General features: G+C 54.0%; 7 protein-coding genes across 7 annotated transcripts; 2 read left to right on the forward strand and 5 right to left on the reverse strand.

Moving 5' to 3' along the window:
• Nucleotides 1-62: 62 nt before the first annotated feature.
• BO70DRAFT_316736 (pantothenate transporter) lies at nucleotides 63-2100 on the reverse strand. The gene is made up of 5 exons (XM_025540359.1): nucleotides 1777-2100; nucleotides 1606-1730; nucleotides 1034-1556; nucleotides 548-955; nucleotides 63-378 (listed from the first exon to the last, which is right to left on the reverse strand). Exons 1-5 carry the CDS (start codon nucleotides 1999-2001, stop codon nucleotides 163-165), a joined length of 1497 nt encoding a protein of 498 aa, XP_025398462.1. The 5' UTR covers nucleotides 2002-2100; the 3' UTR covers nucleotides 63-162.
• Nucleotides 2101-2300: 200 nt separating this feature from the next.
• On the forward strand, nucleotides 2301-4019 carry BO70DRAFT_57287 (amidohydrolase). The gene has a single exon (XM_025548548.1). It carries the CDS (start codon nucleotides 2601-2603, stop codon nucleotides 3861-3863), a length of 1263 nt encoding a protein of 420 aa, XP_025398463.1. The 5' UTR covers nucleotides 2301-2600; the 3' UTR covers nucleotides 3864-4019.
• Nucleotides 4020-4481: 462 nt separating this feature from the next.
• BO70DRAFT_363003 (putative sulfate/molybdate transporter) lies at nucleotides 4482-6075 on the reverse strand. The gene has a single exon (XM_025543461.1). It carries the CDS (start codon nucleotides 6037-6039, stop codon nucleotides 4720-4722), a length of 1320 nt encoding a protein of 439 aa, XP_025398464.1. The 5' UTR covers nucleotides 6040-6075; the 3' UTR covers nucleotides 4482-4719.
• A 1021-nt stretch (nucleotides 6076-7096) lies between these two features.
• BO70DRAFT_371889 (uncharacterized protein) lies at nucleotides 7097-9948 on the reverse strand (the record flags this gene model as incomplete). The annotated part of the gene is made up of 4 exons (XM_025544823.1): nucleotides 7097-7865; nucleotide 8151; nucleotides 8494-9338; nucleotides 9395-9948. 4 exons carry the CDS (start codon nucleotides 9946-9948, stop codon nucleotides 7097-7099), a joined length of 2169 nt encoding a protein of 722 aa, XP_025398465.1.
• A 1785-nt stretch (nucleotides 9949-11733) lies between these two features.
• On the forward strand, nucleotides 11734-15900 carry BO70DRAFT_57351 (uncharacterized protein). The gene is made up of 14 exons (XM_025548549.1): nucleotides 11734-12658; nucleotides 12712-12764; nucleotides 12821-13317; nucleotides 13365-13420; nucleotides 13475-13653; nucleotides 13701-13876; nucleotides 13927-13953; nucleotides 14009-14372; nucleotides 14476-14557; nucleotides 14612-14670; nucleotides 14727-14943; nucleotides 15031-15148; nucleotides 15216-15307; nucleotides 15383-15900. The coding sequence occupies exons 1-14, from the start codon at nucleotides 11899-11901 to the stop codon at nucleotides 15715-15717; spliced, it is 3015 nt and encodes a 1004-aa protein (XP_025398466.1). The 5' UTR covers nucleotides 11734-11898; the 3' UTR covers nucleotides 15718-15900.
• Nucleotides 15901-16030: 130 nt separating this feature from the next.
• Nucleotides 16031-18269, reverse strand: BO70DRAFT_363006 (Zn(II)2Cys6 transcription factor domain-containing protein). Its single transcript, XM_025543462.1, has 3 exons — nucleotides 17446-18269; nucleotides 17147-17347; nucleotides 16031-17045 (listed from the first exon to the last, which is right to left on the reverse strand). Exons 1-3 carry the CDS (start codon nucleotides 18163-18165, stop codon nucleotides 16083-16085), a joined length of 1884 nt encoding a protein of 627 aa, XP_025398467.1. The 5' UTR covers nucleotides 18166-18269; the 3' UTR covers nucleotides 16031-16082.
• A 643-nt stretch (nucleotides 18270-18912) lies between these two features.
• Nucleotides 18913-20344, reverse strand: BO70DRAFT_338439 (RTA1 domain-containing protein; the record flags this gene model as incomplete). The annotated part of the gene is made up of 4 exons (XM_025541199.1): nucleotides 20272-20344; nucleotides 19783-20161; nucleotides 19403-19643; nucleotides 18913-19194 (listed from the first exon to the last, which is right to left on the reverse strand). The coding sequence occupies exons 1-4, from the start codon at nucleotides 20285-20287 to the stop codon at nucleotides 18913-18915; spliced, it is 918 nt and encodes a 305-aa protein (XP_025398468.1). The 5' UTR covers nucleotides 20288-20344.
• Between the last annotated feature and the right edge of the window lie 229 nt (nucleotides 20345-20573).

Genomic DNA, 20573 nt, shown 5'->3' on the forward strand with positions numbered 1-20573 from the left:
ATACCCTAATTTATCATTATGTACTCCTCCGTATTTCACTATCTAATCTATCTTGCGTCTTTCTCTGGTATTGTATTATGCTTATCTAAATTCGACTAACTATTCATGTCTCGATCGATCCCGTCCATCGTAGACTCTATTTTCTAGTAGTCTATAGATAGTCTACAGACAATACCGATAGTTCTCATTCTGCCAGTCGGAAATATCGCCCGTCCCGGCGAACCCCTGCACCGCATCCTCCAACTCCTGCGACTCGGGCTGGATCGTGCGTCCCTGTTTGCGATCTCTCCGCTTATTCTCCCACATCATGTACACGCGGAAAAGGATGACATCGGCGATACCGAGGCAAAAGCAAGCCAGGATCGCTGCAAAGGCAGTCTATTCGGAAAAAGGAGTCGGTCAGTCAGTCAGTCGGGGACAAAGCAACACAGCCATGGAAGAAACAAATTATCAAAGTTCAACAAAAGAAAAAATAAGAAATGGAAAAGAAAAACGTAAGAATAAAAGTAAAAGGTGAACGTGAACGTGAACGTGAACGTGAACTTACACTATATCTCGGTGCCTCGTTAGTCTTAAACAACTGCGGCCCGGCAATGTTACCGACGCAGTAGCCAATGAAGAGCAGCGCCGTGACGGTACTTTTCTTCGTGAACCCGGCAAAGTTACTCGAGATCAGACTGAGACTGAGGGGCCAGCCGGCGCCAAAGACCGCGACGAACCACACGCCGACCAGACGACCCCATTTGTTTTCCGTGGGGAGCTGGCGCATGAGCAGGATGCCCATCAGACTGATGAGCAGGGTGAAGATTATCCAGTAGCAGCGGAGGCCGGGGAAGCGGTTGCAGGTGAGGGCGGCGACGAGGAGGAAGGCTAGGGCTACCACGGCCATGGGGATGGTGTATAGGAGGGTGTTGAAGGTGTTAAAGCCGAAGGATTCGATGACGAGACTGGCGAACTGTGGGTTTTGTTAGGGGGTTGTGTCTTTTTCTTTTTTTTTTTTCTTGCTGTTTTTGGGGGGGAGGGGAAATCTTACGTTGGTGATTCCGCCATTAGGCAGAGCGACCATGAAGTTGTAGATGAAGAGGAACCAAGTCTTTGGGTCGATCCACGCCTCGATGAACTGGTCCTTTTTCCATTCCCGGCTTTGATAGCTCTTCTGGGATGCTTGTGCGCGGCAGTAGGCGGGTTCGCGCTGATCGGGGCGCAGGAATTTGGCGTTGCGGGGGGAGTCGGGGAGGGTGAAGAATAGGAAGACGGACCAGGCGAGAGAAATCAGGCCGAAGATAATGAAGAGCCACTGCCATGGTCCCAGGCTGTCTTCAATGTGTCCAATGGCGTAGGCGAGAAGACCGCCAAAGATCGAAGCCACGCCGTTTCCCGCGAACCAGACGCAGCTGCGCAGGGCGTGCTCGGATGGTGTGTACCACATACTGATGATAAGGGTGAATCCGGGGCTGATGGCGCTCTCAAAGACGCCCAGCAGGACTCGGAGGGCGGCCAGCCCGGCGAAGTTGGAGGCCGCAGCGTGGCAGATTAGGATTATGGACCAGAGAATCCTTATCGGTTAGTCGGTTGTCGGATGGGATTTAGGGGGCGGTAACGTACATCATGATGGAGAGGTATTTTCCGATCGGGAACTTGACAAACCCTAGCGAGACCGGGTAGGATGCGACTAGGTAGCCAAAGTAGAAGGCACTGGACGTCCAGGAGTATAGATCTGTGGTCAAGTGCTATGCCCAGGTTAGGTGGGGTTCGACTTGGATAGGAGCAACATACCGTGCCAGTCAGGAGTCCCAGGATAGAGGCATATGACAGCGTAGTCTTGTCGAGGTATTGCAGTAGATACGAACAGAACATCAGTGGGAGCAGGCACAGATCAATCCGACGAATGATGGTCTTTTCTTCCATTTCCGTCAGCAGTTGGACGGAATCATCGGGACCCTTCCCGAGACTCTTCTCGTCCTCTGTTGGGTGAGAGGCGGTACTTTCAGCGGTGGCCATGATGGGGAATTTGGGTGCTGAAGACTCCTTTGCATGAACGAGAAGGGAAGAGGGAGGAGGCGGAGGGAGTACCTCTTTAACCTGCAGCCAGCAAGGCCGAGTGACCTTCAGCACCGTCTCGATCCGATATTAAGTGGCCGCCATGCATCTGGCCATGGATGGTTAAGTTTGTTAGGGCTTGTCTCATCGCCCCCGCTGCCGAGGCTTGTCTGGACACCCGCCGATGGCATTTCCGCTAGCCGCTCTAGCGGTGGCCTTAGGCTGTGTCGGTCTGCCTTAGGGTGCTTAGGCCTGCCTTAGGCCCGGCACGCGTGTCCTGTCTGACTCCATATCCCCAGCTATGCCGGATCCGGCTGCAAGGAAGCTCGCTTCGACCTTCTGGTCTGGTAAGATGGAAGTATACTCCGTAGCCATCAGGGAAAATAGTTATCGTATGAGTGAGCGAGTCTCGGGGTCTAGTGCCACTGTGGGAACGCAGCAATGCCGAAACGCTCAACGGTCCGAGCTTGACAGCCCCTGCATTCAATATATCCTCCCACTTCAGCCAGGAAGAAATCCTTGCCAGTGTCTCACTAAAATCTCCTCCCCTGTCTTTCACCATGCATCGCTCTCTGACAGATAGCACCCTCTACCGCATCAATGCGAACCTCCTCATCCCTGGCCGGGGCACACCCATTCCCCACGGCACTGTCGTCTGGAGGACGGGCACCATCCTCTATGCTGGACCCCAGTCGAATGTACCAGCTGAGTACCGCGATGCTGTCACCACACACACACCTGTCATAATGCCGGGCATGTGGGATTGCCACATCCACTTCCTTGGAGCCACAGCAGCGAACATGGACGCAATTGTGAACACCCCGCAAGCGCTAGCAGGTGCTCGCAGTGTTCCTGATCTCTATGCAACTGTGATGGCAGGCTTCACCTCCGTACGGGAGGTTGGTGGCTACGGCTGCGAGCTAGCCAAGGTCATTAACGAGGGTCGCATTCCTGGCCCAACCATCTACGGTGCACACAGTGCCATCAGCATGACAGCAGGTCACGGTGACGTGCACGGTGTCAACCTCGAGGGCTTGCGGGACTTGTGTACACATGGCCTGCCCCTGACAATTGCCGATGGAGTGCCAGAATGTCTGCAAGCAGTGCGCAAGCAGCTGCGACACGGCGCCCGTGTCATTAAGGTCTGCGCGAGTGGCGGCGTCGTGAGTGCCATCGACGACCCCCAGCACCAGGAGTTCTCGTTCGAAGAACTGAAAGCAATCGTTGACGAGGCTGCTCGGGCGAAGCGCGTAGTGGCGGCCCATTGCCATGGCAAGGCCGGAATCATGAATGCTCTCCGCGCGGGATGCCGCACGATTGAGCATGGCAGCTTCTTGGACGAGGAGGTGATTGAGCTGATGCTTGAGAAGGGGGCCATGTTGGTGGCGACTCGCAGTGTTATTGAGAGTGGGCTGGCAATGCGCGATCTCTTCACGCCAGGCTCCTACCAGAAATTGCTGGAGGTCGCTGACACACACAAGAGGTCGTACCAATTGGCAGTCAAGCGCGGTGTACCTATTGCTCTAGGCACGGATCAATTCATCAGCTCAGATAATCCCGCAATGGGGTATGGCCGCAATGGCAAGGAGCTAGTGTATGCGGTGGCAGCAGGCATGACACCACTGGCTGCGATCGAGGCCGCCACCGCCAATGGCCCACTGACGTTGGGTGAGCAGGCACCAAGGAGTGGCCAGCTGAGGGAAGGGTTTGATGCAGATATCATTGCTCTCGCGGAAAGTCCGCTGGACAATATAACGGTGGTCTCGGATGCGCGAAATGTCACTCATGTCTGGCGTGGTGGGAAGCTGATCAAATCAACATAACTGGAAGTATAATGAGAATGTTAATAAAAAATGAACTTTCGCGCATTCGAACCCGTGGTCAGGCTAGTAGAATTGAAGGTGATACCTAAGGGTATCTCCAGCCGCCGGGAAACAGCTCAAGCATGGGTGGCCCTGAAATCTTCATGACCATCCATTCCATCAAGCTGAGGTGTGATAAGACCGTAGCTTGACCTAGGGTACAGCTCGAGCTACCTCGGTTTCTCCAATAGCGGACACCATAGCCACGTTTGCGATTTGGTTCCTGGGAGGAAAGTCTCACGCTCTCATCGCCAAACCATCACCCACCATCGGTATGTCCTTGAATCGGATGGCTCCCTGCTTGCTTCTCCTTATCAAATTAGACAATCATCGAGCCAGGGTATATCTGCCTGGGAGATATTTGGGGGGGGGGGCTTACTTGGAGGCTATGCAGCGAGCGAGGGAGTGTGAGGGAGTGTGAGGGAAGAAGAGGGAAGAGGGAAGAGGGAAGAAAGACACAAGAGGGATGGATGTTCCTCGACGAAATGGGCCCCCGGCCTCAGGCGCGCAGGCCCTCGGGCAAAACCGGCCAGCCAAAAAAAAAAAAAAAAAAAACCTCTAACAAGTCAATTGAATGCGATAGAATAGCTGGACAGACTTATATACTGAGTCACAAATACCCCCTTTCAAATCAGAAGGCTTATACTATATATATACATCTACCCTTCACCTCCACATAACTCATAACTCATCATTCACATTCCAACCACTCTCCAAGCCTTTATATATACAGGGTAGCCCACATTCACATCCACATCCAGAACCCACATCCCCTCATAAACTCCAAAAGGGCAGGAATACCAACCCACTAGTCAACTCACTCCAACCGAACCCCACCCCTCCTCTCCGCCCACCACCTCTTCACTCCCTCCACGAGGGCCGGAATCTCAAAGGCCCAATGACACAACAAGCCAGCCAAAAAGCCCACCGCATCATTCTTAAAACCGACCAACAAACCCACCGTAACCATCATAACCATCCACCTCCTCTTCCTCTCTACATCAGTCAACATGGGCCCGATCTCCTCGCCAACGAGCCCATTCGTCCGCCCCGCCGCCTTCCAGATATCCCTCGCGCCGGTCGTATTCAAGCTCTCGCCCACAGACACCAGCTCCAACCCGGCCGCGATGACCATGACACCGAGCAATGCGGTCGGGAACCGCTTCAGAAGCTCCACCAGTGACTCCCCGAAGAACAGACCGACGAGGAGCTTGAACGCGCCCAGGAAGACGACACTGGCGCCGGAGCGTGCCCCGAAGCGGTACTGTGCGGCTAGGCCCCCGGAGCCGTGGCATACGGGCATCGCGCCGAACCAGCAGCCGAGGAGGTTCATACCTGCGACGCTGAGGGCGATGGTCGTGGTGGAGGGCGGGGAGGAGGGGTGGTCGGGTAGGAGGTCCTGGGCGAGGTGGACGACAGCGATGATGGAGTTGAGCGTTGTGAGAGGGATCTGGCCGACCCCGGCGTCCAGGGACCCGATGGCCCATTCGTGGCGGGAGGGGATGGTCACCGAGGGACGCCAGAGGGTGAGGGAGGGGAGGGAGAAGGATTGGGCGGCGAGAATTAGGGCGAAGAGGAGGCCGAGGAGGAAGACGAGGAGGGCGTAGGGGACCTTCCGGTAGGCGGTTGTTGCGAAGAGGGAGAGGAAGGCGAAGAGGGCCCAGAGGCGGTTGTCGGCCCAGGAGGGGGAGAGCCAGGTGAGGGAGGAGAGGAGGGTGTTGGACGAGGCGATTATCAGGGAAAGGCCCGCGCCGCATTGGATGCCCTTGATGATGGGGATGGGGATGGCGTTGGAGAAGCGGGTGAGGAGGCCGGTCACGGTGAAAAGCAGGATGAAGGCCGCCACGAAGAGGCCGGCGGCGGCGATGGCACCATTGGTGAAGTTGCGGGCGATGGCCACGGCGGCGATGGCTTTCATGGGTTGCACGGGGAGAGGGATGCCGAAAAAGAGGCCCGTCAGGATGTTGAAGATGCCGGAGAAGATGAGCGTGCTGGAGAGGGAGACGGTGTTGTTCACCGCCAGGGCGATGGCGATGGGCAGGAAAGTGCCCAGGTCGCCGAGGGAGCCGGAGATCTCGGAGACATAGTGATGGCGGAAGGTGGAAAGGTTGTGGGCGGTGGTTTGTCGCAGGTTCATGATGAGGGTGCGGGTGAGGGTGAGGGTTGAGTGGTGTAGGAGGAAGGGAGAGGTGGGAGGGGGAGAGAGAAGACGACGATCGATCGGTCATACGAGGAGTTGGTTGACGGCTGACGGCTGACCCCGCACGGATCACTGATTAGATGGTTCCTGGCAACCTAATCAGATGGCGTGAGGGGCTTGGCCCAGAACTGTTGAATGGGAATTTGATGGCCGGATTTATAGGGGAAGTAAATATTAATCTATTTTTATAGTTTATACAGTATCCAATAGCTAGAGGGTGAATAATGCTTGGAATTGGTGCCGAACCGCGATCCGGACCAGGCACAGATCGCAGCCGGATGTCATCCGCCGGATCATTATCCGATCCAGACCTGATCGATTGATCGATATAAAGTTACGCTCAGCTCGGGGCTTCGCCTGTTCTTCAATATCCAGGCCCAAATAACCTCATGCCCGCCTCCATTCTGCATCGTCATCTCTCCAAACCATCCATGACTCAGGCACCTCATCGCGCCGCGACGATGGCACCTGGGATTATGTGACAGAACACCCGGATGGTACGGGGTCTCTTGATATCCGACAGCAGACGGCTTCCGTCCTGCGCAACATCGATACCAAAATCCGCGGGGCCACAGGTGGCAACGAGGCATTCGGAACGTGGTCGATGCGATGGTCTTTCTGACCGATCTGGCTCGCGATTACCAGGGCATGCATGAATGAAGAGTGGAATCGATTCTGGCCCAATCAGGTCGATGCGCCCGCCCGGACGACCATCGGCGTCAAGGAGCTACCGAACCCGAGGCTCCTCGTTGAGATCAAGTGTATAGCCATTTATGAGCGTTGAAAGCAATGGCCAGGACACGGGCGGGCGCATTTGATGTTGGTTTGGCGAAACCATGACCGTGATGGGAAACTCGATACTTCTCAACACCAAGTCCGAGGCATAGAAAGTAACGAGCGTAGAACGCATTTGCAACTCCGTCGCCCAAAAGCGCCAGACTTGACCAACCCAAGATTCCACCCCAAGGTCACATCAGCAGAGCATACCCCCAGATCACAAAAACTTCCCCGACGTAAACCTCGACCCGAAATCGGCCGCCTTGTTCATCATCTCCCTCCGCTGGGCATGCGTGATTCTCGACGAAAGCGCCATATCCTTCTCCTTATCAAAAGCGCGACTGCTTGGATCATCCTCCTCTTCCTCTCCCTTCTTTTTCTTCTCTCCCTCTTCAGCGGCCCTAGCCGCAGCCTCCTCCTTCCTCTTCTCTTCGTTATACCTGCGGACCTTCTCCTGCATCGCCCGGGAAGGCTGCGACGACCCCGCGGCCCGCGGCCCCGACTCTCCTGCTGCCGGCCGCGTCTGCACACCCAGCACTTCATCCTGAAGACGTTTCATTTTCTGCTCCGGGGTTTCCGTCCACGAGACATCAACGCCGCCGCCGCCGGGCGTGGCGTTGGCCGCCCGTCCCGTTTGGAATTTGCGGTTGCGCAGCTTGGTCGGGTCAACGCGGGAGGAGCGGTTCGAGCCGTCGATGGGTTCGAGCATCCATGCGTCGCGTTGGGGGGCTTTCGGAGCGTCTTCTGCGGGTGTCGGGGCGGAGGGGGTGGTGGTCGGCGTGGGGACGCTGCCCTCTGGGGGTGGGAGGCTGGGTCCGAAGTCGTCGTCGTCGCTGCTGTCATCACTGTTGCTATTGCTGTCGCCGTGGTCGGCTGTGACTGCAGTGGGTGGGAGGGCAGGCCCGATGACCTTTCGGCGCTTGCTGGCGTCGTCGTCGGGGGATGGGCCGGCGGGGGCGGCGTATTTGCGCTTTTCGCTGTCCATGCTGGTGTTGGTGCGGTTGAGGGTTTGGGGGTGGTTGGTGGATAAGATTCGAGGGACGTCAGATGAGGTGGTGCAAGACCGGCTTGCGATGCGGAGCGCGAGACAATGGGTCTGTCTGGGTGTCTGGTGGTTGGGGTGGTTCTTGATGGTGAGTTCGCGCTGGGAGCTTCAAGCGTTGGAGATGGATGAGGCAAACAGGACAAACATGACAAACAGGGCAAAAAACAGTTTATGGGTCAGGTCATGTGACCATACGGAGGATGGGCAAGTGGTGAACTACGAGTACTCTGTTAATTAACACAGCGTTCGTGAGGGGCTTGATTGAAGATTGAAATTTCTTTACTATCCTTCGTTTAACGTCTGGTACCGTAGTGATTTGCTAACTGTATCATCAACTATTCATAACTCGTGTCCAACCAACCTCTTATACATCCGTATCCCTCGGACTATATACGTTCGCCGCCCTTGGAAACACCATCCCTTACCAGCCCGACTCAGCCGTCCAACATGCTTCGCTCTGTCTGTGGATGACCGAGTACGACCCTTGCCTCACCCGATGAGCTCCGGGACAAGTACCCCGGCTGCACAGCATATTCCATATGTGGTTGGATCGTATCAGGGCTAGCTACTATCTGGTCGCGCCACAGCGGTTGACTCACTGCCCTGACTGGCCGTACGGGTTGCTACCCAAGACTCTGGCTTGGGCTGCGACGAGTCACGCGCCTGTTCCTGCGGCTTGATAATTCCCATCTCGACATAACTATTCATGTCATTCTCCTCTCCCTGCGTGGACCGGTGTCGTCGTTGATCACTGATTTCCCGGACAAAGGACTGGCCTTTCTTCCACCAGCTGGGCTTTCTCTGTCCCACTCCAATATTATCTGCAACAGCGTTTTCGAAATCGCCGCGCTGCGCGATCAAGGCCTTATCCTCATTCAGCTCACAGAGACCGCAGGTGTTGAAAAGAATGAGCAGGATTAGGGGAGGCGTGTATCCAAGGCCGTAGATCCAACCGGAATCAACGCCGTATTTCAACGGGGATACTGTCCAGTCAAAGGCCGCGGCAATGGAGTACCCAATCCTGACACCCAGGAGTGCGATCGCCACAAGGAACTGAGATGGCGCGGCGTTCAGGTAGAACATGAGCTGGCCTAGTGTGCTGGTCGGTCGAGCTCGGTAGCGATAGATGCTGTGCTCGAGACTGTAGCATATTACCAAGACACCACCCATAGCCACGAAGCCGGCAGTGCGCCATCGGACATCTGTGGCAGCAGGTTTGGCTTCCAAGTTCTGTTGCTCGGGACTTCGTTGCATCTCAATCGGTGACCACGAGCGCGGGACAGTCAAAACAAAGTTCACTATAGTACACGCGTAGAAAATGATCGGAAGCAAGAATTCCTGTCCCTCGCGGGTGCTAGATTTCTGGAACGCATAAGGATCCCGATCGTAAATCTGCCGTTCTTGCCACGAGCCCCTAAAATCACGGTGAGTTTGGCTACTGACGCGGAGCATCCTCGTCCTAAGACTTACCAATGCCGTACTGCTTCCCAGACTACCGCCATCATGCCAGGCGTGAGGAGAGTGTAGAACACGCTCTGCAGGATCAACGGGATGCTCACGATATAGTCCCGGTCCACGTCGACGCTCATGATGCAACTGATGATGCCACATGCGGCCATGAAGATCATCCAGATCCATTTCCAGCGACGACCCATGATGGTCCACCGTCGGTCCAAGGGCAGGTATTGTCGGCCATGTTTGCGCAGGTTCATGAGCGTGACGAAAAGGGTGATAGCAAACATCAGGGCAAATGCCAGACCGATCGAGGCATGTTTACCGAGATCCCGGATGGGCGAGTAGCAGGATGTGCCCTTGATGAGCGTCCCATTGACGTACATTTGTGGGTGGAATGCATCGAAGGCAAGAAAGCAGTGTGAGCCGTTGGAGAGGGTCCCATTGCTGTAGAGCGTGTAGTGATAGTAGTCCAGCGCGGTGCGATTGAAATGGGCCTCATTGATCAGCACATCGGTGGCATTGGCCCCGGGCTCGAAGGGAACAACAGCCCGCACATGTAGCAGAGACATGGTGAGCGTGATTTGGGTCAATTGCGAGACACCCGGGACACATCAACAGCCAGGATTCCGCTCAACTCCTGGTGGCTCGGTGTCGCGTCGCTCATCGCGATAGACAAGAAAGAGAAAATGAGAGCTGAGCGATATGATCATGGTGCACAAAGGACAGGTCTCCGGAGGTTGACGGGGCGATGACGCCGGGGAGTGACAGAGTCGTATCCTGAGCCGAGTCGATGATGCGCGGAGAGTCCCGCGGCCCAATGGCAAGGCCCGGCTCAAGCCACGGTCCAGGTCATGATCTGTCGAACCGAGTCGACGAGGCTAATTGCACGAGCTGGCACCTGTCAACCGGGGATTTGACCGGGAGTAGAGTTTGTAGAGATAGATGGCAGGGGCGTTGGGACTCGGGAACTTGGAATACGGAGGAGCATGAGAGTATAAGCAAGAGGAAAGGAAGATCGCAGCAGCCGGAGAGCCCGTCTTACCGATAACCTGAGGCCATAATCGAGAGTCAGGTGACCTGTCATCCTCAGAGGTATCATGCGACTGTGAGAAAGTGAACACACCATAAAATATTTATCATCGAGCGTTCAACTTCAAGATGGCCAGCATACACACTATCGAACGGCTTTAATTTAGCTTCATTTTCCTCCTCCAACACAGGCAGAGTAGAATCCCTAGCGCTTCTGCCTTAGGCCATGGGACCATGTCATGTGATATATAGAGGTAAGATCATGTGATCTTGGAAAGTGAACATTCCTAGAATGTGTTTTTGATCGAGCGTTCAGCATTGAGATAGCCTATATCCACATACTGGCAGCGTCTACTTTGGATTCACTAGCACTTCCTCTCCAAATTGCTACCCTAGTAGATAAAATCCTCTATACTAGACGAGAGAAGCCAGCCAGGGCCCATGAGCTGGGGGGTGAGGTCACATGACCTCTTGGAAGAATGAACACTCCAGAAGAAAGTTTCTGATCGAGTGTTCAAACTCTGGGATAGTCCAGATACACTATATCATGCCGCTTAATTTAGCCTCATCTTTGTTGATACGTGCTCTCTACAACCCCTGGCCTAGAATCAGGTCAGGTTGCCTGCCAGTCGGTGGGACAGGTCATGTGACTACAAAAGAACAGAATCTGAAATGAAAATTCATCGAGTGTTCAAATTGGGCATAGCTGAGATCCAGGCTATCACGGGGTTTGCCTTTGACTTCATCCTCCTCCTTCATTGCCAGCTCTTCATCTGAATGGATTCTTTGGAAGCTTCGAGCTATACAGTCACGTGAGCCTCAGCTCTGGAGGAACTTGATTATGTCATCCAGAAGCTTCTTTCTGCCTTGCTGCCTTGCTGCCTTGCTGCCTTGCTGCCTCGTAACCGGCATCCCCTCCCCCTCCTCCTCTCCCTCCCCCTCCCCTTCCTATCAATGCTCGACAACTCAATGTCCAGATCTCAGGCATGTACTCTGTACCATGCGTCTTGTATGCATGGGCCCAGAATACTTCCCTCTCACAAGACATGTTCCATGGCTTACCTGCGCATTTCAACCCTCGATTGGTACCATGGATATCGCTGCCTATCTATTGGCAGTATAGGAACAAGGGGCTGAAGGCGATATCCTCGCGGCATTGATGTGACATTGGTGCTACACTCTCACACTCTCCTAACTGCAAATACACCTACCTCCAGACATAAGTGCAGCCGGCAGAACGTTACATCTGAACACACAATTGATGCGAAATTGCCCAGGATATCAACTCATCGAACCAATCCGCCAGGATGTTCCTGCGGCGCAGCAACGTGCAGCAGCGTGCGCATCGCGCCGGCGCCTTGGAAAAGCCCCGCACTTGTCAGCCTCGCCGCATCAAGAACTTGGTGATAAGAACCCATGGCTTCCTTCCATAATACCCAGACCTGGTTCTCGAACCATCGACCGAAGTACCTCGCGCAGGAAATCGAACAATGACCCAGTCCAGCCCCCAGAACAACACTCCTCGCCAGGGAAGTCCTTGCGATAGGTACATCTTGCCGTCGGTCGAGTTTACCTTCTCCTGCAGGTCGTCCTCTATAGGGAGATCTACGCCCACATCTTCTACAGACGAGTCACTCGACCCCGAGGCGGACCGACGCTCCATCACCCCGACCACGCCTTCCCTTTTCCAAGCCATGCACCTGACTGGCAACGTAGGACAGGCGACACATGAGGTTGAGGCCGGTTCCAACAGTGCGACAGTGGCTGGTCTGGCCCCAAGCACAACTTACCGGGATCTTTACAATGCCACTCCCAGTTCAAGTGGCACGACGTCCGCGGAGGCCAGCCAACGGCGGTCTCAGACACAAACTTCAACCCCGGGCAGTCTGGGGTCCGGGGTTCGGAATTTAACCTTGAAGGACGGTGTATATGGCGCAGTTGACGACCAGGGCTTCGATAGTAGCGAGACCAGCGCGAGCAGCTCTCCATCCCACGGTGATGAGAACGATCACTCGTACAATATACGCCGCGAAGAGCTTCCCCAAGCCCCAATTTACGACATTCGGCTCCAGAATGCGTTTCGTCAAGTGAGAGGCCAACTTACAGGCCTTGCGGATCTAATGGGTCAGCGCCAGCTAGCACACGATCCTGCGAGTGATCTCCACGAGCTGTACAAACAAACCATAGAGGCCAGTCATTTTACCTGCTCTGCTACCAGAACAATTGGATTCATTGGTGATTCAGGAGTGGGTAAGCTATCTGCGTTAGACGCGTGTGCAGGAAGGGTCTAATTGCTGTGACAGGCAAAAGTACGCTTATCAACTCCCTCCTGGATCAGGAAGGTCTGGCGCGCTCGGTGAGTCTCTACCTATCTCTCTGTGAGTCGATCTAAGTGGCTAATGCCAGGTCTAGAGCGGAGATGGTGCGGCTTGCACTACAGTTGTCACGGAGTTTCGCAGCGTAAACGAGAAGCATCCTCATAATTATACCGTTGAAGCCGACTATATGAATACGGCGGAAATACGAGAGCTCCTCGAGGAGTTACTCTCGAGTTTCCGGAAGTACTACACGGATGCCTATCGCGAAGTTGAGGGAAAAGAAGAACAAGAAAAACTGAAGGCGACTGCCAAAAAAGCCTGGGACACCTTGCGGTCTCTCTTCCCCAGTCAGCCAGGTCTTGACCTCGAATTTCTTTCTCGTGAAGGTGAAGCTGCGGTGGCATCGATTTTGACAACTCTGGAGTCTTGGGCAGTTGCCGGTTTGGATTATCGACCGGGTGGCCGCGATGCGACTCAGTATACCATGGTTGCTCACCACGCCGATGAGTGTATGGAACAGCTAGACAGTCTGATGGCTGATCCTAAGGAAGAGAACAGGCCAGCTGTATGGCCTTTTGTCAAGTTGATCAGGTTCGAGGGCTGCCAGGCCAGCATGGTGCGTGTCTGACTTCATTTAGGGTCTACCTCCGATCGCCTATACTCCGGACTGGACTAGTCTTGGCCGATTTACCTGGTATGGCATTCTATGAATACAGTCCTGTTGGATTGAATAATTGATAATATCTAGGATTCCGCGACTTGAATTATGCACGAGTAAGGGCAACAGAGAAGTATCTCCGTCATAGCTGTGACGAGGTGTTCATCGTGAGTACCATCGTTCGGTGCACCACGGACGAATCAATTCGAGATATCGCTCGCCGATGTGCGGGAAACCAACCGCTACGAATTGTTTGTACTCGATCGGAGGTATGTTCCTTCCCCAAGCTGGTTGGACCGGGCTCAGCAGGTCTCAGGATGTGGATGCAAATGAGACTGTCCGGACATCCTCCGTAGCAGAAGCCAGACCTATCCGTGACCTCAACAATCAGATCCGTAGACTCGAGCAGAAAGTAAGGGATACGCGGACTCGCAGACGAAAGGCTACTGGGAGTATTAGTCAGGGCCTCGCTTTAGAGGAAATTAATCTCAGGTCAGTAAACCCCAGCTTCCTGGGGGGTTTATAGTAACCTCAGATCACAGCGATGAGAAAAGCATGCTTGAGCTTCAGTAAGGGATCCCTTGACTCGATATCAGATGATCCAAATATTTAACCAATCCACAGACTGAAACGGACACTCATTCTGAGACGAAATGAATGGGTGACAAAGTCGCTGTCGCGGGCCTGGAACGGCAACGTCCGGGTATTCTGCGTGAGCAACAAGCTATACTCCGACCACCGCGATGATGATGTGGCGCAAGCCCACGAATACCTCAAGCTCAGCGGTATCAAGGGACTTCGGCGCTACTGTCAGTCTGTTCCGGCGGAAGCTCAGCTGCGTGTCATGGAAACCTTTCTTCACAATCAAGTGCCCGCGCTAATCGGCTCTCTGAATCAATGGTCATTGGCAGGGTCCGATGCCGTTACTACAATTCGGGCGGACGTTCTACGTGGTGTCTTGAAAAAGGCAGAACAAGCCCTACAAATGGTAAGTGACTATCCTTCACATGGAGTTTTGTATCAGCCATCTTCAGATTCCTTGGGATGTTTGAAGTGCGGAGGATTGAATGATAGCTGACTCCCGGTAGAAGGTGGCCTCGCAAGAATCCCCAATCTATCTTGCAAAGATGAGCCTAGAAGATGAGTTCAACGGATTGATCACGCAAACAATCAGTGGGCGCTACACTTTACCTGTCTTTGTACGAACTTTAAATAACCTTATCACAGGAACTTTTCGAAGCGACTGGACAACTCACGCTGTCGATGCTAGCCAAGACTGGGCTGCAGTGAGTCCAAATGCTATCAAACCTCCAGAAACTGGTGTCTGACCCAAGATCTGTAGTGGCATCATGCGACATACCTTGCTTTCTGTCGAAATTATGGGGCCCACAAAACAAGGGTCCAAGACTATCGTTGCTGGAACGACGAGGTTCTCGGCCCCGGACGCGGCACGCTTTCCAAACAATGGGAGATTCTGTTTGACTGGCTTGAATATCAGAAGGATGGCCTGACCAGGGAGGTTTCCAATACTTTCCAAGACGTTTATGACACTATTGAAGGTAAGAAATCCCAGCCCTCTCTGCCGTCTTCAGAGCAGAAGTGATCGGCTTTAGTCAGAGCCCTACGCTGAATAAATTCTACACTAGAACACTATGACATGGCACCGGATTCTCTGCAAAACCTACTTCTCAACATGAAAGTACGGCAGAGATCTATCAAAGACGCCATCCGAAGCTCCCTAGACGTACTCATCGATGCAAACGAGTAAGTCCGCCCCCCCCCCCCCCCCCCCCGCCCCCATCTCGATATAAAATACACTGAACCACTGCAGACGAATGATGCTCGACGCCGCCAATGGCCACGATAGCTCGTACATTTCCGACGTCATGCGCCCTGTCTACAACACCTGCACCGATGAATCCGGTATGATTAGGCACATTTAATTTCTATAACGCGTCCAAAATACCTCCCCTTTCTAACTCTAGCCTCGATATGCAGGACCCGGCTGCGACGCCAGGCGCAAGCGAGCCATGTACCAACATCTCACGTCCCCGCATCTGTTCGCGGAATTCTCCAGCAGGCTTACAAGTGACTATCACAACCTAACTGAACAGATATTCATCCCTCTTCAGCAACGGCTGCGGGATGAAGTTGGATGCGTTGTCCGAGATCTGCGGACTTCTGTCACGGTAGAAGGAGAGGTGACTGAAGCGGGACAAGATCGTCTGTTTACAAGAGAACTTCAGCAAAGATTGGTTCGCATTCAGGAGGCATTGACGTCTGCACAGAACACCGCAAGAGATGCCAAGAACGGGGCGACACATTCGGAGTAAGGATGTAGTATTGCTATTCCCACGAAGCATTCCATCCTCGTCCCATTACGACTGAATCGAACTGAATATTTGGTCACTCGGTCAGATCGAGTATCTACCACTCATCGCTGTCTTATTTCCCCTGACCCGATCAAGTCTGCATGGCATATCCGGACCTATCTGTTAACAGCGCCCGTCATACGACCTAGTACGATTTGGTGAAGGGCACTCGACCTGGTTGCCCATTATGATCTATGACTCTTTTACCTTCAACAAACCCTCCGTCAAGAACCTCACCCGAAAGCAATTCAAACCAAGCCGGACTTTCTTTTAAAACATCTTTATTCTATATTAAATTACCCCCTCATCCACAACACATTGGGCCATCACCACGTAAAAACCTCGCTCCTCACGCCCCCTTCATCCATCGCTTTCGCCTCCGCCCGACGAAAATACACCAGCGCACTGGATTCCTCGCCATCAAATACCGGAAGGAAATCCGCCAGCCTGGCACCAGCAGGCACATCGGCACAACTGGCCACAACGCCCAGCCCTTCCTCCTCGATCTCAATCCATTTCTCCGCCACGGCTGCGACGACCACGCTGTCCCACACGCCTTCGCGCACCGCCGAGGCACGGAGCACGCGCACCGCGCGTCGACGGATCACCGGGTCGCGGCATCGCACGGCGACATTGAACATGCCTGAGATGATGCCGAGGTCGAGGGAGAAGGTTTTTTTCTTCGGTTTGCTCTTTGTCATCTCCGGCTCCGTCTCCGTCTTCATACCCGTCTCTCTTGTCGTACTCTCGGGCGAAGAAAAAGGCGACGACAACGAAGGGGAGTTTAACCCCCCATCCTCACCCACAATCCCCTCCCCCAACACAACCATCCTCTCAAAAAACTTACAATACCGATCCCACTGCACATGATCCCCAGCCTCCACCTTCCCAGCATCCTGGAGACTATCCAGCGCGACGACACAATCGATCTTCCGCAGCTGGAGGACGGCGACGGCGCGGCGTTCGCGGGCCGTCAGGGGGGCATGGCCGAGACTGCGCGCACGCAGGAAGTCGTCCAGCGCGGCGGACCACCGCGAAAGCAGGATCAGGCAGGTGTCGCGCAGGGTGACGGCTGCGAGGTTTGGGTTAGGGCTGGGGGATGGGGAGGTCGTGGGGTCTGTGCCTGGGTTTGGGTATTGCAGCTCGGTGCTGCGCTGGCGGTAGTAGTAGGTGTAGATCTCGAGGGTTTCGCGGGCGTCGGCTAACGAGTGGAATATGATGGGTTGGTGCAGGTCGATGGTAAGGGTGGGCCAGAGGTTGCAACGCGCAGCGCCGATGCGGTGGATTGTCTAGTTGGTTGGGTTAGATGGTGTTTGATTCTGGGGAAGATGATGTGGGTATATCTGGGAGGACTGGGGGACTGAGGGACTGGGGGATTAGGGAGGGGTACCACAATGATCTGCGCCTGCAGGCGAGTGAACAGCCCGCATAGAATGTCTATTGGGACGTAGGGTGTGCGTCCGACGCTCAAAGAAGTCGAAGTCACGGAGCTATTGGATGTGGGAGTGGACGTAGTGGTTCGAAGCTCGCTGAGGATATTCAATCCGCTGGTGATGTGCGTGATGGCGGGACCGTAGTGACCGCGCATAGCCTTGAGAATGGGTCAGCCATGTAACATGCATAACTCTCCCTCTACTCGAGACAAGAGAAGAAGAAGAGAGAGAGAGAGAAAAGAAACAAGAAACACACCTCGAAACAAGCAAACAAGACGCACGAGATCAAGCACACATCCAAGGGCACCTCCCGGCCGCTCCCCGACATGGGCATCAGACACCGCATACCGCGCAGATACTGGCGCAGGGCGAACGATGCCGTTCCCGTTCCCGTTTCCATTTCCATTTCCGTTTCCGCACGCGTATGTGTATGTGTACGTGAGCTTCTCGCCGCCGCCAAACCCCCAGGAAAGGGGCCTGCATCAGCATCCTGCTCAAAGGACTCATGCAGGGACCCCAGCGCAACAGTGACATGACGAATAGCCGGCTCCTGGTGAACAGACTGCAGCAGGAGACGTTCCCAGAAGGCGCATTCGAAGTCGCCGGCTAGCTGGGGGACGGTCCTCGTCAGGAAGAACTGGAAGGAGCGGCGCTCCTGGTCGCAGGGGAAGAGGTGGTAGGCGGGGATGCTGAGGGGGCGGGTGAGGAGCGGTCTTGATCGTGCGATTGGCTTGGGGGGTAGTTTCGCTGTCGCTGTGGTGGGGTATGAGGATGAGGAGGAGGATGTTGGGGTTAGGGCTGGTGGATCTCTATACCCGTCGCAGGGACGATCGGTGGACGTGCATCGCAGACAGGCGGGACGCTGCTCGTCGCATTTGACGCGGCGTTCTGTTCGACTCCGTTTTAGTTTTAGTTTTGGTCTCGGTCTAGGTCTCAGTCCCGCGAGAAGACTTGGTCCGTAGACAGTTCCCGTCATAGTAGTACAGGCAGGCTGGCAATAAGGATCGGGGTCACTTACTCCTGTATATATCATGTGTCTGGTTAGCGGGGGTCAAGTGGGGATGTGGGGGACGGACTTGCAGGTTAGACAGCCGGTGCGGGTCTTGGGATAGTACAATCGCTTCCGGTCTGAGGGGGCGACTCGGGGCATTGTTTCATGAGTGCTGTCTGGGAGGGATGGTGGGCGAGGACTCGGCTCAGGAGGGGCATAGAAGATGGGGATGGATGGATCGGGGACGACGAGACGAAAGGATCGCGGCGGCGGCCGGATAAGCCGAGTCACGATTCGCTCTCCCACTTGACTCTTTTCAGTTAGCCGGGCTATTTATGCATCAGATAAGATGGTGTCGATACCATACCATACATACCATACATACCATAATAATCTATACTATCCTAACTAGTTATACTATATACATAAGTAGTCCACTATCCACATCCATTCCCCATCCACTAGACTAAAGTCTAGACGGCAGACATCCCTCCCCACCTAGATATAGTGCAATACGCAATATGCAATATGCAAGCCCGATCTAAATCTAACTCCCACCTTAGTTCTTAAACCAACACACACACACACTCTCTCTCTCCGTCCAAACCAGAAGAATAAAAAAAATACAAAAGGAATTATAAATTTACACCCTCTCCATCCCCTCTAACATCTATAAACCCAACAGTCAGCAAAAAAGAAAAAAAAAAAACAAAAAAACAAAACACCAATACCCTAACAATCTTGCAAACGAACCATCTCATCGTTCCCACTCCCACTCCCACTCCCCAGCACCCTCGCCTTGGTAATATCCTTCACCCCCATTCTTTTCCGCATCTTGCGACTCGGCATATCGCTCTCCGGGCCCGGCATGACGCGCCCCGGGTGCACGACGTTGAGCAGCACCAGCGCTAACAGCATGGGCAGCGAGTCGAGACAGTACTGGTATGCTTCGTGTTGGGGGATCGAGCTATCGAGACCTTGGGCGTATTCGCAGAGGCGGAAGATGATTCGCATCTTTGGGGGGGGGGGGGGGGGGGGGTTAGTATTTTTCATCAAAGATATTTGTTTTGTAAGAAAAATGGGGGATATGGTTTCTTTCTTTCTTTCTTTCTTTCTCTTTTTGCCTCTGTGTGTATGTGCATATACATATGCATATGATATACACACACACATATATATATATATATATATGAACATGTATACAAGTATACGAGAGACTCACCGTAATCAGCGCCAAACAGACATAAAGCACATAAAGCAGGAGCAGGGCCTGCGTGGCATCCGAACGTCTCTGCAAGCGAATCTTGCGGTTGAAAAGAACGGCACACACCACGAAAACCAGGACGAAGAGCTGCTGCACGCCCACACCACCCATGTAGATGTGCAGACCGGTCATCTCCACGCTATACGCGACGTTGTTGCCCGCCGCTTGGGCGGCGCCGTAGACTTGGATGATGAATGCACTGTTTTTTTTTTCCCATTCATCGATCGTTGGTTATTAGCATGCTCACGCCTTCTTCTTCTTAACCTCAACCTCAACCTCAAACAAAACCCAGAATAAGAAGGAAGGGAGGAAGGGAGGGGGAAAAAAAGGAAACATACATAACATCCAAAACCACAAAGAATAGCCCGAAATGCCAGGGCCTAACCTTCAGGACGCGTGCGTCATCGGTGAAATTCCACACCATGCGACCCATGACCATGTACACGAAGGCGTTGGTCCACAGCGGGGCGACGAGGATGAGCACGAACCAGGCGGCGTAGTCGGTGTAGCTGGCGGGGTTGAGGATGCTGAGCACGCGGAAGATGTAAGTGACGGTTTGGATGAGGCCGGAGACGGTGATGACCCAGCAGTAGGGCTTGCGGTAGATGATGGCTTGGGCGAGGTGGGCGAGGGTGGTGAGGGCGAAGAGGATGGTGAAGAGGTAGGCGGCGGCGACGGAGGGGCAGAAGTCCCACATGGTGTTAGGGGTTGATAGGGCTGTTTTTTTATTTATTTTATTTTAGGATCTGGGAGCTGAGGATTTTGGGTATGATGTATGTAGAGAGAGAGAGAGAGGTGTTTAGGGTTATGGGGGGGTTGATTGGTACCTTTGCATTCTGTCATGGTGGTGGTGGTGGTGGTGGTGGTGAGGAACAGAAATCCAGACGAGGGAGAATACTCAGCAGCGCGATAATTTAAAAAAAAAAAAACATAACAGCGCGACCGAGTCAGGATATATAAATGTTCTCGGTGTATCTAACTAACTAACTATCTATCTAGCTGCCTAAGCCGTGATGTGATGTCCGTCAGCCTTTTGGGAGGCCAAATCCTATACGAAACTAGTCCCGCAGCCCCGGCTCCCGATTGGCTCCTTCGTACGCACCCACCAATCACAGCCGGGGTCTCGGTC

This window comes from Aspergillus heteromorphus (genome assembly GCF_003184545.1).
Source record: "Aspergillus heteromorphus CBS 117.55 chromosome Unknown BO70scaffold_16, whole genome shotgun sequence".
Taxonomy (NCBI): Eukaryota; Fungi; Ascomycota; class Eurotiomycetes; order Eurotiales; family Aspergillaceae; genus Aspergillus; species Aspergillus heteromorphus.

Coding starts and splice junctions, on each gene's coding strand:
- BO70DRAFT_316736 (XM_025540359.1), bottom strand. CDS start 2,001: ATGGCCACCGCTGAAAGTACCGCCTCTCACCCAACAGAGGACGAGAAG. Junction 1,557..1,605: donor AAATACCTCTCCATCATGAT/GTACGTTACCGC, acceptor CTAACCGATAAG/GATTCTCTGGTCCATAATCC. Junction 956..1,033: donor CTAATGGCGGAATCACCAAC/GTAAGATTTCCC, acceptor CAAAACCCACAG/TTCGCCAGTCTCGTCATCGA.
- BO70DRAFT_57287 (XM_025548548.1), top strand. CDS start 2,601: ATGCATCGCTCTCTGACAGATAGCACCCTCTACCGCATCAATGCGAAC.
- BO70DRAFT_363003 (XM_025543461.1), bottom strand. CDS start 6,039: ATGAACCTGCGACAAACCACCGCCCACAACCTTTCCACCTTCCGCCAT.
- BO70DRAFT_57351 (XM_025548549.1), top strand. CDS start 11,899: ATGACCCAGTCCAGCCCCCAGAACAACACTCCTCGCCAGGGAAGTCCT. Junction 14,373..14,475: donor CAGAACAAGCCCTACAAATG/GTAAGTGACTAT, acceptor TCCCGGTAGAAG/GTGGCCTCGCAAGAATCCCC. Junction 15,149..15,215: donor GTACTCATCGATGCAAACGA/GTAAGTCCGCCC, acceptor GAACCACTGCAG/ACGAATGATGCTCGACGCCG.
- BO70DRAFT_363006 (XM_025543462.1), bottom strand. CDS start 18,165: ATGACGGGAACTGTCTACGGACCAAGTCTTCTCGCGGGACTGAGACCT. Junction 17,348..17,445: donor TCTTGTTTGCTTGTTTCGAG/GTGTGTTTCTTG, acceptor CCCATTCTCAAG/GCTATGCGCGGTCACTACGG. Junction 17,046..17,146: donor TGCAGGCGCAGATCATTGTG/GTACCCCTCCCT, acceptor CCAACCAACTAG/ACAATCCACCGCATCGGCGC.